This window comes from Peromyscus maniculatus, chromosome 15 (assembly GCF_049852395.1).
Source record: "Peromyscus maniculatus bairdii isolate BWxNUB_F1_BW_parent chromosome 15, HU_Pman_BW_mat_3.1, whole genome shotgun sequence".
Lineage (NCBI taxonomy): Eukaryota > Metazoa > Chordata > Mammalia > Rodentia > Cricetidae > Peromyscus > Peromyscus maniculatus.
Genome location: NC_134866.1, coordinates 70,640,688 through 70,652,831, shown reverse-complemented (window position 1 = coordinate 70,652,831; position 12,144 = coordinate 70,640,688). Strand labels below are relative to the sequence as shown.

Sequence of the window (12,144 nt, the reverse complement as noted above, 5' to 3'; positions counted from 1 at the left end):
AGGATGTCGAGGGAGGAGGAGTTAGGGAGAAAGAATAAGATGCTTAGCCTGAAAGGAAGACTTAGCACTTCAGAGGTCTCCGCTATGCTCTGAAGTCATGGCAGTTCTGATGAAACTTCTCAATCCCTCCAGAGGTTAACTTGAGGTGAGCAGAAATGGCGAAGTTCAATGAGGAACAAAGATAGAAGAAAGCCATGGAGTGGGAGAGTGTAAGAGCCAGTCTCAGAAGGAACTGCCTGAGAGAAAATGCTTGATGCAGAAGAGAAACTTCTGCAACGGACAGAAAGTGAGTACCATTCATTCCCGATGCCGATTCAATAGTTGACCATGGCCTCTTACCGTGAATCAGGGTGTTCTAGATGCTGTGAGAGAAGTGAGGGTGAGGCTGGGCAGCGAGGGAAGGAACATCTACTTCAGGTCAGCTGGTGGCACCGTTCTTGATGTGACATTGTGATGAGATCTGAATGAAGTAACTGGTCCCCAAGACGTGGGGAAGAGACTCCAGCTTGGGGGAGGACCAGGCAGGCAGGTGAAGGAGCCAAGGGGCAGAGCTTGTGCAGCTTGTGGTGTGATTAGGAAGCCGTTGAAAGGGGGTACCCAGAGCAGAAGCAGAAGAGCAGTTGGTGTTTTAAGGTTGCTGCCTGGCTGTGGAATGGAGAACAGACGGCAAAAGACTAGCAAGGTTAGTAACGGGAGGGGATGGGCTTGATGAGAGAGGGGGTAGCAGTGCGGGCTGGAAGACGTCATAACCGGACTCAGGATATTCCTCAAAAGTGGAGTCCGCTTGCTGGTGAGAGGGCGAGAGGACTCCAAGTCGTGGTTTCAGAAGAGGAGGCGTGGAGCTGCCATATTCTGAGAGAAGAAAGCCATCTGAGTAACAGTTGGACTGTTGCAGGAATGTTTTGACTGTGCTGAGCCCGAGATGCCACCGGAGACAGGAGAAGAGATGTTGAGTAGGTGGATACAAAAAGGGTTTGGAGAGACTTATCTAGAGCTCTGGAGCCCGGCTGGGGTGAAGAGGTAGAACACTGGCCTTACACGTGCAGGTCCCCAACACTATAAGCAAACAAACAAAGGACTGCAATGGATTTTTTTTTTTTTTAATGCAGACAAAAAGCCAACAGTCCAGAAGAAGGCTGGAGGGCATACTGCTGTTTGAAGGTCAGGAAGAGAAGGATGGCGGCTAGGTAGGTGAGGTGGGTGGGTACTTTGGAGTGTGCACAAGCTGAGAGGGAGGGCACTGGAGGAAATAGAAAGGGTCAGCTACTCTATCATGTGCTATTTTAATATCAGGTCAGGCAGAACTGGCCTCAGAGCCTGGCACTGTGGGGTTGTGGGTGACTGTGGTTTCTGTGGGTATGAGAAGTTGGAACGGAGTAGTTCAGGGAAAGATGGGGAGGAAGTCCAGCCAGTGAACAGAAGCAGTTTTCTCACATGGAGTTTGAGTATAAAGGAAAGGGGAGCTTTTGCTCATCACTGAATCACAAGCATTAACTGAGTCTCTAGGAGGTCATGGAACATCACCACTCACTTTCCCATTCCCGTTACTGATGGCTAGGGTGTTTCAACTTTTTGCTATTATTATTACTACTGTAGAATTGAACGTTATAGCGTTAGAAAGCTGTGATGCTTTTCCTTACCTACCACAAACGCAAAATAACTTCTCAGATTTGCAAACTCATGCTTGTACTTTACAAGTTTGCTGTTTTTTTTTTTTTTTTTTTTTTTTTTTACTTTGAGACAGAGTCTCTCTGTGTAGCTCTCTGGTTGTCCTAGAACTCACTATATAGACCAGGCTGTCCTTGAAGTCACAGAGAACTGCCTGCCTCTGCCTCCTGTGTGCTGGGATTAAAGGTATGTGCTACCACCACTACCAGGTTGGTTTTGTTTTGTTTTTTAAAGTATAAATTCTAATCTCCATGTTTCTCTGAGATCAGTGTTGGTTTGTGGCACTAATACAGAAATTCAGGAAGTATACTGTCTACATGGCCATTCAAAGGGAAGTGTACAGTGTGGGACACCAAGTTCACATGTTTAAGTTGCTCACTGCACAAGGCTCCCTGCATAGAGTCATAGTCATTTGCAGAAAGGCATGCATCTTATTCAAACAAAGGTGCTATCTTCTCACTGGTTCTCAAGGCTGTATGCATTAAAGGGGGCCTTTCCTTGATCTAATCTCCAAGAGGGTGTGGTTTGCTTTAGTTTGCATGAAAGAGTAGAGGAGAATGATGGCTCTGATTGAACTCCTGGAACAGGACCTTAAATGACTCTTCCTGCGTGACTTGGTCCTGGAAACCTGAGAATGGAGAAACAACAGATACAGGCACACAAAAGCTGGGATTGGGTGGACCGTGCTCACTCTAATGGAGGGTACCAACTCTGCAACCCAGAGACTAGGCACAGGCACAAGGAGGATGGCTTAGCTTGTCTCCCTGGGAGGTTTCCATAGTGAGCAGTCTTGGGTTGCAGTCTTTAGTGAGGAGGGAGCTGAAGTTGCTAGCCTTACACACTGGTCAATCATTTGTAAACACTCTACTTGGACCAGAGGAAGGCTTCGTCATGTTCACGGGTTTGAAGCATTGGGGTCCTTAACATTGTTGTGTGCATGTCAATAACATACATTCTCTCAGGACTTCATCCACTCCTCACACTTAAACAATCAAGAAAATGCAAAATCACCAACATGTTTCAGTGCAGGTGCATAGTGTATTTATGTGTAGTGTTCCAAGGACATTTGGTTATTGGAAACATTAAGTTAGGCAAAACATCAGAAAGAAATGACTTTTATCACCTCTAAATAACATAGTTTGGTATTCTGTATCCTCTCCCCAAATTTGGTAAATAAGGAACGCTGTTTGACCAAAAGATCATTGGGAGTCAGGGAGGGATAACCCCTTTAAGCTTTGTGTAGAGCTTTATTGAGCATCAGGAGGGAAGCTAGAAGTGCTTCTGTGCAGGAGATGGCACCCTGTACCCTTCAGCATCAGCTGTCATTCTAACTGAATCTCTACTAGTTTCCATATCTACAAGCCAGCAAAATGACAATTCCCAAAATAATCTTCTGTAGGGCCAAGAAAAGGATCCTGGCAATGATCTGTTTTTGTTTGACAATGCTGGGGCTCACAGAGTGACATCTCCCTGAATATGGAATTTTCCCCCTGCTGCAGAATTTGATCAAAAGAAAATGAAAATGCCTTAAGAGCAAGCTCAGCCTTGCGGGGCTCTTCCTGGAATTTCCTCATTTGCACTGAGTAGATTGAAAAGGAACACAAGTGTTTCCCTCTCCATCCTGAGCCTCCCTGTCTATCTGGGTCCAGTCAGTTGGAGAGTTTCCCCACTCCCAGACAGACTTTCCTAGTAAGATACTGTTTATTCCTTGGGCTCCCTCAAATTCCAGTGACTGTCTTTAGGACCAGTTGTTTGCCTGGGCATCATGCAGGCCCCTTAAATTTGTCTACAACTCTCCTTTCCCTCTCTACTAGAGAAAAGGGCCAAAGAAGTTTCTGGATCACTTTGGACTTGTGGGTAATTACACTGTGTGACTGTTTTCTCCAATTTGTTTGTCTTGCCACTTTAGTCCAGTTGACCTTCAGAGAGTGATGGAAATTTTTTTTTTTTACCCCTACAGCAAGGCAGGCCCCCAAGACCCCAGTGCTGAGCCATTTCTAAATGACAGGAATCACAGGGAAAGGTTACTATAGAATCTTAGGGAGTTCATTCAGATTTCCACAGACAACAGCATTTAGGAAAAGGGGTAATGAATTAAAACCCCCTTCTGTGCCTAAAAAATAAGGCCTGAGTTTGGGATCCTGAAATCATGAAGCTCAGGCTGAATTCTTCCCACTAACCAACTAAAGCATTCTGGACAGCTCAGATAAAATTTCTCCTTCCTCTTTTCCTCCCTCCCTCCCTCCCTCCCTCCCTCCCTCCCTCCCTCCCTCCCTCCCTCCCTCCCTCCTCCCTTCCTCCCTTCCCTCACTCTCTCCCTTCCCTTTCCCTCCCCCTCCCCCTCTCTCCCCTCCCCCTCTCCCTCTCTTCTCACCTTCTCTGACCCTCTTGCCTCCTCATCCTTCTCTCCTTCTTCATGATTTTTGTGAACTTAACCTAAATGGTACCTCTTCCTGGGAATAGTAATCAGAGTTTTCAGATATGGCAGCTCAATGCTATTCCCCCCCTTAATTTGTCTAGAAATGGGCAAATAGAATGTTCTCAGAATTATCAGTGAGAAACACTTTTTGATCTTAAAAAAACTGCCATGAATTGACCCTCTCAGGAAAGAATTCCTGAAATGCAAGAAGGAAAGCAGTGACCCCATGGACGAGCCTGTCCCCATCTACATGGGGCAGAGCCCCTTGCTAAATCTGTGAGATCTTTTGGAGAAGCACCATCAACTCCGTAACTCCCTGGCCCTTTCAGGAAGACACAGTCCAGGGATGCAGTTTCCAGTGGATGTAGGACCTGAGGGCCCACATGCACACTACTGGCTATGGCTTCCTAGTCATTTTCACCCCTTACAGTCTTGCAGAAAGATCTAAATTTGAGATGTTGGTGCTGGCTCTAACAATTCAATGACCAGTGGATAAATTAATCTAGAAATATTTATGGATCACTTATGTGCTTACTGCCTATAAACCCTCCCTGTAGACACTGCATTTATTAAGGAACTGGCTTTGCTACTCAGAACCATGGTTCCTCACCATGAAACCCTCCTCTGGACTGAGCACATTGATAGCATGAGTTAAAATCCACTATAGGGACTGGAGAGACGGCTCTGTAGAGCAAAACGCTTACCATGCAAGTGTGAAGACATGAATTAGGGTCTCTAGAATCCACATAAAAGCCAGACAAGGTATTATGCGTCTGTAACCGCCACTCTGCTCTGGTGAAATGGGAGGTAGAGACAGGAGAATCCTTGGAAACTTGAGGGCCAGGCAGCCTGGCCTATGTGGTGGGGAAGAAAAAGAGAACCTGACTCAGACAAGGTTGAGGACCAACAGCTAAGGTTGTCTTAACCTCTAAATGTATACCCACACCCACATACAGGCATGCATAACACATTCACTTGCACACACACACACACACACACACACACACACACACACACACACACACACAATGTATTTGCATTTTACCGGCAGGGAAAACTTTACTATTGAGGTCCATGTAATAGGGAAATTGATCTTTTGAAATGACCGTGGGAGAACAGTAGCCATCCTTTTGCATACCTTAGTGTAGCTGATGGGCAGTGTCCTGTTGAGCTGGGCTCAGCCCAGCTGAGAGCTTGCACTGTTATTTAGATTTGGGGCCTCTGTGGACCCTCAGCTCCTACATCCCCTGGAAACTGCATCCCTGGACTGTGTCTTCCTGAAAGGGTCGTGGAGTTATGGAGTTTGGGGTGATTTTCCAACAGATCTCACAGCTGAGATGAGATCTATATGAGAACTACAACGATAACTATGTTACAGTCATCAACCAAAACATGGAGGAAACCAGAGCTTTTTTTTTTTTCTTTCATTGCCCCAGGCAAATGAGGCCTACAGCACCTCACAGAGTAGAAGGTGAGATCAGTTAAGGGTTAAAATGAATACTCCTGGGGCTGAAGTAAGGGCATTTCTATAGATAGAGGAGACGTTGGAGAACAGTTGGATGTCAGAGACAGCACTTACTGAAGAAAGGAGTCATTCACATCTGAGGGAACACAGGAGGTTGGCAGGCACAAATACTCAGGACAGAAATTGCCGTATTTTGTTCTGGTGTGAGACCCGTTCTGGCCCCTGCTTGAAGCTGGAGTGTTCTGACTGCTCCGTTATCCTCTGGTTTCCTCTTCTGAGAGCTGCATGCAGCTGGACCACAGGGAAGGAAGGCCCCAGAGGTGCCCATCCTCTCCCTGCTTCTAGACCTGGGTGGACTGCAACCTAACTGTTTTTCTCTAAATAACAGTGCAAGCTCTCAGGGGGGCAAAGCCCAGCTCAACAGGACACTGCCCGTCAGCTGTACGAAGATATGTAAAAGGATGGCTGCTGTTCTCCTACAGTCATTTCAAAAGCGCAATTTCCCTGTTACATGGACGTCAATAGTGAGGCTTCCCCTGATGGTAAAATGCAAACCACTCAGCTGCTCAAGGCAGAGTTAAAATATTCTGCGAAGATAGTCCTTTCAGAGCAGGCAGGACCCTGCGGAGATCAATTTGTGAGCACAGAACCACAGGACAAGACAGGTGCATTGCCACCAATTCACCGCCCTGAAAGGAGTATTTTACTATTCTGTTTCCTTCCACAATACTCTTTTGGCCACTCATTTTAATACGTGGCTGTGGGGAATAAAAGAATTCGAGGCAGAATCCAAGAGGGCACTGTGGGATTTCACTAGTTTTCTATCGAAGCATCTGGAACATCATTTCTTTTGCACTTGCATTTTGCTTGAGCAGAATATCTTGGTTTCCCAGCGGTAGCTGTAAGGTTTGTTAATCAAATGAATCCCAGTCTTAGCAGGGGACTCTGCTCAGCCTGTGACAGCCTGGCCTTTGGGGACAGTTTCTGCCCCTGTTAGCCAAGTCTCCCTCATAGTGTTCCCCCCCGCCCCACTTATTTAAAACTCCATACTTAACGTTTGGTTTCTTTAGTCTTAATCCCGTGAGCTAACAGGTGTTCAAAAGGAATCGACACATCTGCTTTCTGGGAACACTCGACTTCTCCTATCAACGTTCACTGCTAGTTTTAAACTCGACAGTTCGGGAACAAGCTGGAAAGCCAACGTTGTGGTTTATGCAAAGCCACCTTGTGACTCCACCTGCTGCTACTGAACCTGTTTGTGAGTGTGAGTGTGAGTGCATGCTCAAGGGGTGGGCTGTAAAAATGTGTGTCTCTAAGTGCCTACATATCTGTCCGTTTCTGTCTGTAAGAGCTTGTATCTGATGAGTGGGTTTAGGAGGGCATGTATTTATTTGCATATGTTTATGATTCTTTGTGTGTGTGTGTGTGTGTGTGTGTGTGTGTGTGTGTGTGTGACCAAAAGGGCTGATAGATGTGTGTGTGATGTTCCTGTGAATGTATATATGATTATAAGTGTATATACACTGGGTACAATAACTATGAGTGTGTTTGAGATAGCACCAAGGTATGCACATATATGTAGCGGCCTGTGTAAGTACAAATTCGTGGGTTTGCATTTTTGAGAAGTATATACAGTGAGTGTATTTTTGTAGTTGTGAATGTGTATCTGTGTGCATAGGGGTGTGTTATTCGAGACTGTATGTTATACTCGTATGTGTATGACTGTGAACATTGGGTGAAAGAGTATTTGCTGATTTATGTTGTGAGTGCACGCACACTCGCTTGTGCGCGTGTGCCTATTGTATTTGTGTGCATGTGTGCTTTTGTGTATGAATATGAACGTTGTGTGTTTCTGTGCGGGTCTGGTCTCTTCAGTATGCGTTTGCCTGTGTGTGTGTGGGGGGGACACATTTGCGCGAGTTTCTGCTGTGAGCGGCTGGGTGTCACCACGCTCCTGCCCCTCCTGGGCGATCTGCCCCATCGGGGGTTGGCCTGGGCAGAGGCGGAGGCCAGGGTCCTGGCAGGCGAGTGAAGGATGCGCGCTGGGGAGAGCCGGCAGCGCCTCCGCGGCCGCCACCGAGCCGACTTTACCCTTTAAATCGGTCTCCAAGCCGATTACAGCTGATCTCCCACGTGACGTTTTACCTTCTGTCTCCCGGAGCGCGTTGCCCGAGGACAGTCCTCCGGCTGCCGCGCGCCTCACTGCGCAGCCCGCCGCTGGGGGCTCGGCTCCCGCAACTTCGGGTGGAGCGGCGCGGGTGCGGGTGCCCTCGGAGGGCCGCTCGGCACCGGGCTTCCGGGGATCGGGAGGCGTCGGGGGCCCGAGAGGGCGCGGTCGGGGAGGAGACGATGCCCCAGCCTGGATCAGCGGCGCACTAGGTCTGGGCGGCGGGCCGGGTGCCCTGTGGCAGGCGGGCTGGGGTGCGTCCTCCCGGAGAGCACTCGGCGATGGCCCCGCCGCGGGGCTGAGGCTGCGACCCCAACACCCCTCGCGCCCTCGCCATGCAGAAAAGCGTGCGCTACAACGAGGGGCACGCCCTGTACCTGGCCTTCCTGGCGCGCAAGGAGGGCACCAAGCGCGGCTTCCTGAGCAAGAAGGCGGCCGAGGCGAGCCGCTGGCACGAGAAGTGGTTCGCTCTCTACCAGAATGTGCTCTTTTACTTCGAGGGCGAGCAGAGCGGCCGCCCGGCGGGCATGTACCTCCTGGAGGGCTGCAGCTGCGAACGGACGCCCGCACCACCCCGGACCAGCGCGGGACCCGCAGGCGCCCGGGACGCGCTGGACAAGCAGGTACTGCGCACCCTCCTTTCCCTGGCTCCCAGCCCCAGGCGACTCTCTCCGCTTCACGGTGGTGCTGCGTGGACAGCGCAGGGGCAGTGCCCTGAGACCCCAGGGCAACGCATGTCCCCGTGAGCGAGCAGATTCCCCCATCTCCACTCCTTGACCCCGCCGCCTAGGGATCAGCTGCGTTAGGGACCAGGCTGGTTTTGTTTTTGTTTTTCACAATCCTCTTAGAGGTCGGATTCTTTCAGTTTCTTGCTAACTGCTCCATGCTGCTCTAGATCACATTCAGAAAGATGTGTGGCTGTGACGACGTGTGTTGACACCTGTTGCATTTAGATTGGCGAGACCGAACTAGCTTATTTGGAAAGTTTGGTTTCTTTTTATTTTTTCTTTAAAAAAAAAAAAAACAAAAACAAAAAAAAAACAAAACTTGCTTGAGACAGAGTTCTTGACCTACAAGTGATGGCTCACTCGTGGTGCTGGGAACCAATCAGGCCACCAAGAAAGGCACTTCTGTTGGTCCTTGTCAATCAGGCTTTGCAGTTTAGGTCACTTTCCCTTGCGAACATTTGACCACTGAGGTCAGTCATGAAGACACATGTGTACCTGTCTCCCGAGGATTAGTATTTGTCCCTGAGTTCTTGCTATGTTTAAAAAACGTGGGCATTTTAAAAAAGAACACTCTGTACTTTAAAGTAAATGCGACCTTTTAGTCGTAGGTCGTAATTTTAATGGGTTTTGTTGTATGCTCAAGGCGTGGGGGAGGCACTAGGTTAACCTCTGAATCCCCATTCTTGCAAATAAGAAACATATTGATTCCAAATGCCATTCATTTATTAAGGATTTTACTCAGCCAGAATGTTCTTGATTTGCTTCTCTATCCCCTACCTTGGAAGAAGGAGAAGCTGTGTGTGGGGTGGGGGTGGGGGGACTGATTGCCTTTGTTGTTGCAGAAATTTTTTTCTAGGCTGAATTTTCTGTGCAAGTTAGACTAGATTGAATCTGCTGCAAAGCCCCGAGGCTGCGCCAGACATCAGAGTGGTGCCTCGGATGGCCGCCCAATTTTTCTGCTCTCTTGAAACAAAACTTAGAACTCAGAGCTCTGAGTTGAAACGACACCAGGCACAAGATTGGTTTTTATTTTCACTGTAAATCATTAACTTCGGTAAATGATAGTGATTAAACACATTAGAAGAGCTAGGAATTCGAAATGAAAAGGATGCCCTTGACTTTTGAAGGCGCTTTCAGTCATTTGAGAAACTAGTTTCTAAGCCGGCAGATATAGGTATTAGAAATGGAGAAAATCCAAGTTGTGAAGTCTGGAATCTAAAAAGAGTTTTGAGGAAACTGATTTTTTTTTAAAGCGCGTGCGTGAGTGAGTGAGTGTGTGTGTGTGTGTGTGTGTGTGTGTGTGTGTGTGTGTGTGTGTGTGTTGAATAGTAAGTGTTAGAAGACCCACAAGAATCTCCCCAAACGGATTTTAAGTGCTATTATGTCTGAAATCAAAGAGGATCCTTTAAAATAGTTTGAACACACATCACTGACTTGACTCCAAACCATTTGTTCCCTTTGTATTTCTTCTTAAGTTCACAAGTCACCACTTCTTGGTTACTCAGGAGCGGAGTTCAGAGAACTCTTAAAGTGTTTGTAGCTCAGACCCGCTAACACTGTATGTAAAGCGTGGTTTCGGTGCTGGAAAAGGTCTGAAGTTCATCTTCAGGACGGTTGTCTTTAAGCCAGACTCTAACAGAGAATTGAAAGGCCTGAGTAGTTGGAATTCTAGACAGGTCATCATATGCAAGATTTTTCTCTTTACCATCAAGTGAGTTATGGGTGCTCATCATCTTATGCAAATTTGGGAGGTTGGGAATTGGGACCTTTGGGGTTTGTAGATAAAACTGAGATGTGATGATGCAAGCATTCCAGAAAGGATTTGAAGATGGTCTTGGAGAGTTTTGAAATTTTGCTGTATGTTGGGAACACTGTTTGACTCTGGTTAGCCTAAGTGAGCAATGCTTTTCTGGAACACTGCTACCTAGAGGTGATTGAAGAATTAAGAAGAGACACTATGGGATAAGAGAAAAGGAGAAGCCTCCCATCTGAGTGTCTAGTATGTGCAATTGGGAATAAGAAACAAGGAGAAACATCCCGTCTAAGGGTAGTATGTGCAGTTGACCTCCCTCCAGCTAATTCCTACTTCCCAAATGCCGTTGATCATCTGTTTCTAAGGCTATAAAAACAGGGCAACATTTTTGCCATGTAGAGAACGCGAACAGCAAACACACAGAAATAAACACTGCATTTGAAAAGCTAAGGACAAAGATGATCGAAATGGGCATTCTGAGACTCAGGTCAGCAGCCACACAAACCTACCAGGAGCGCTCTCCGCCCAGCCAGTGGCGTGGCTCTTCTCACTCACAGAGGTGGAATCCGGTGTCTTTGGTTGGTTGATACAGCAGTGATCCCGTTCTTGAGGTAAACCACCTCTAATTGTTGAGTTAGTTAAGTGTCTTTATCGCTAAGCCATAAGAAGAGATACCCTTGGTTTTTGTTATCCAAATAATATTTCAAATTAAGTGCATTGACAGAAAAAAAAGGGGAGAAAAGAAAAAATTCAGAAAATGGACCAAAACATAAACCTTGAATTTTTCTTTTATTTTTGTCAATAAGCTCATTTTCCAAATATGCCCAGGCTGAAGGAATATTTGTGCTGCTCTGTTGAGTTCATGGTGTTCCAGGATTTTTCTCTGGTATGTTCCTGGGCTATTGCTAGACTGTCTTACCAGCATTCCCACAGTGGCTATTTCTTTAGAACAGTAAAGATGATATAATCAAATGAATTTGTTTAAAAATGCTTGAAGTGATTCATTGCCTTCAAAAGAATGTTTCTTTTTTCAAATATGTATCTGGTTGTACTTTGTCCTCAGTAAGCTCCATTTAGGGCAAGTGAAAAACTCCCCTCTTTAGTGAGCATGTTCTGTGCGCTCTGCTCTGAAGTGGGACCGTCCACCGTCTTGCTAACTCGGCATTCTCGTCAGCTCCTGGAGACGTCCTCCTCTTCTTCCGTCTCTTTACTTTCATTTTAACCTGTGCTAACTCAGGCTTCTAGAGAGCTAAAGTCCACCTCCAGAGAAGAAGGCTAACCATGCTGTAGAGTGCTTTGCTGGAGAGGCTGTATTTAAATCCACTGAGCTCAAATTAACAAACAAACAAACCGAGACAAAAATCTGCATGAGCTAGGAGTTGGGGTATAATGTGTGAACCACTGGTTCATTCTTATTTAAAAACTAGTCAAAATATTATTGCTGAGTCTTGAGAAACACAACCACAGGCCATCACACGCTCACAGAAAAGTGGCATTTTATGTGACATTCCTTCACTTCAGTGGAGAGAGCTTTGTGAGTGTTTGCACTTAGGGTCAGAGTACACTGCCCAGCTACTCTGCTCTACTTAAGTAGCCATATGCATCTTGCCTGAAGCAGGAGAGATGTATAGTCACGAGACTGTCTTTCTTCTTCATCATCTGCCCTTGTATTCAGCCTAGTTTCCTTTTCTTGGAGCAGGGTGGGTGGGGGATGGGTATCCTCGGCCCCAGAGGCATAAAGAATTATACATGCTTGTCATATTTGTGCTGATTTAATCTTAAAGGGGTTACAGGTTCCGGGATAGCTCTGTCACCTCATTACTAGACAGACATTTAAACCTCCCTAACTTGACCACAAGGCAGGGATTTCTCAGCATTTTATTGAATTAGGTGGAAGTGCATGCAAACTCTGAACTGTTTGTAGAGTGCAGAGACTGTGGAGGG

General features: G+C 46.8%; 1 protein-coding gene across 6 annotated transcripts in view; it reads left to right on the top strand.

Annotated features, from left to right (window-relative positions):
• The first annotated feature begins 7,913 nt into the window (after window positions 1–7,913).
• The window catches only part of Rasgrf2 (Ras protein specific guanine nucleotide releasing factor 2), a 223,710-nt gene continuing 219,479 nt past the window's right edge, over window positions 7,914–12,144 (top strand). For 5 of the 6 annotated variants that reach the window (XM_015998983.3, XM_006980480.4, XM_015998981.3 and 2 more), the window contains exon 1: window positions 7,924–8,342. In XM_015998983.3, the coding sequence (XP_015854469.1) occupies window positions 8,055–8,342 (288 nt within the window). In that variant the 5' untranslated portion in view covers window positions 7,924–8,054. Of the gene's footprint in view, window positions 8,343–12,144 lie in introns of all 6 variants that reach the window. The other variant, XM_076552054.1, reaches the window with a different exon arrangement.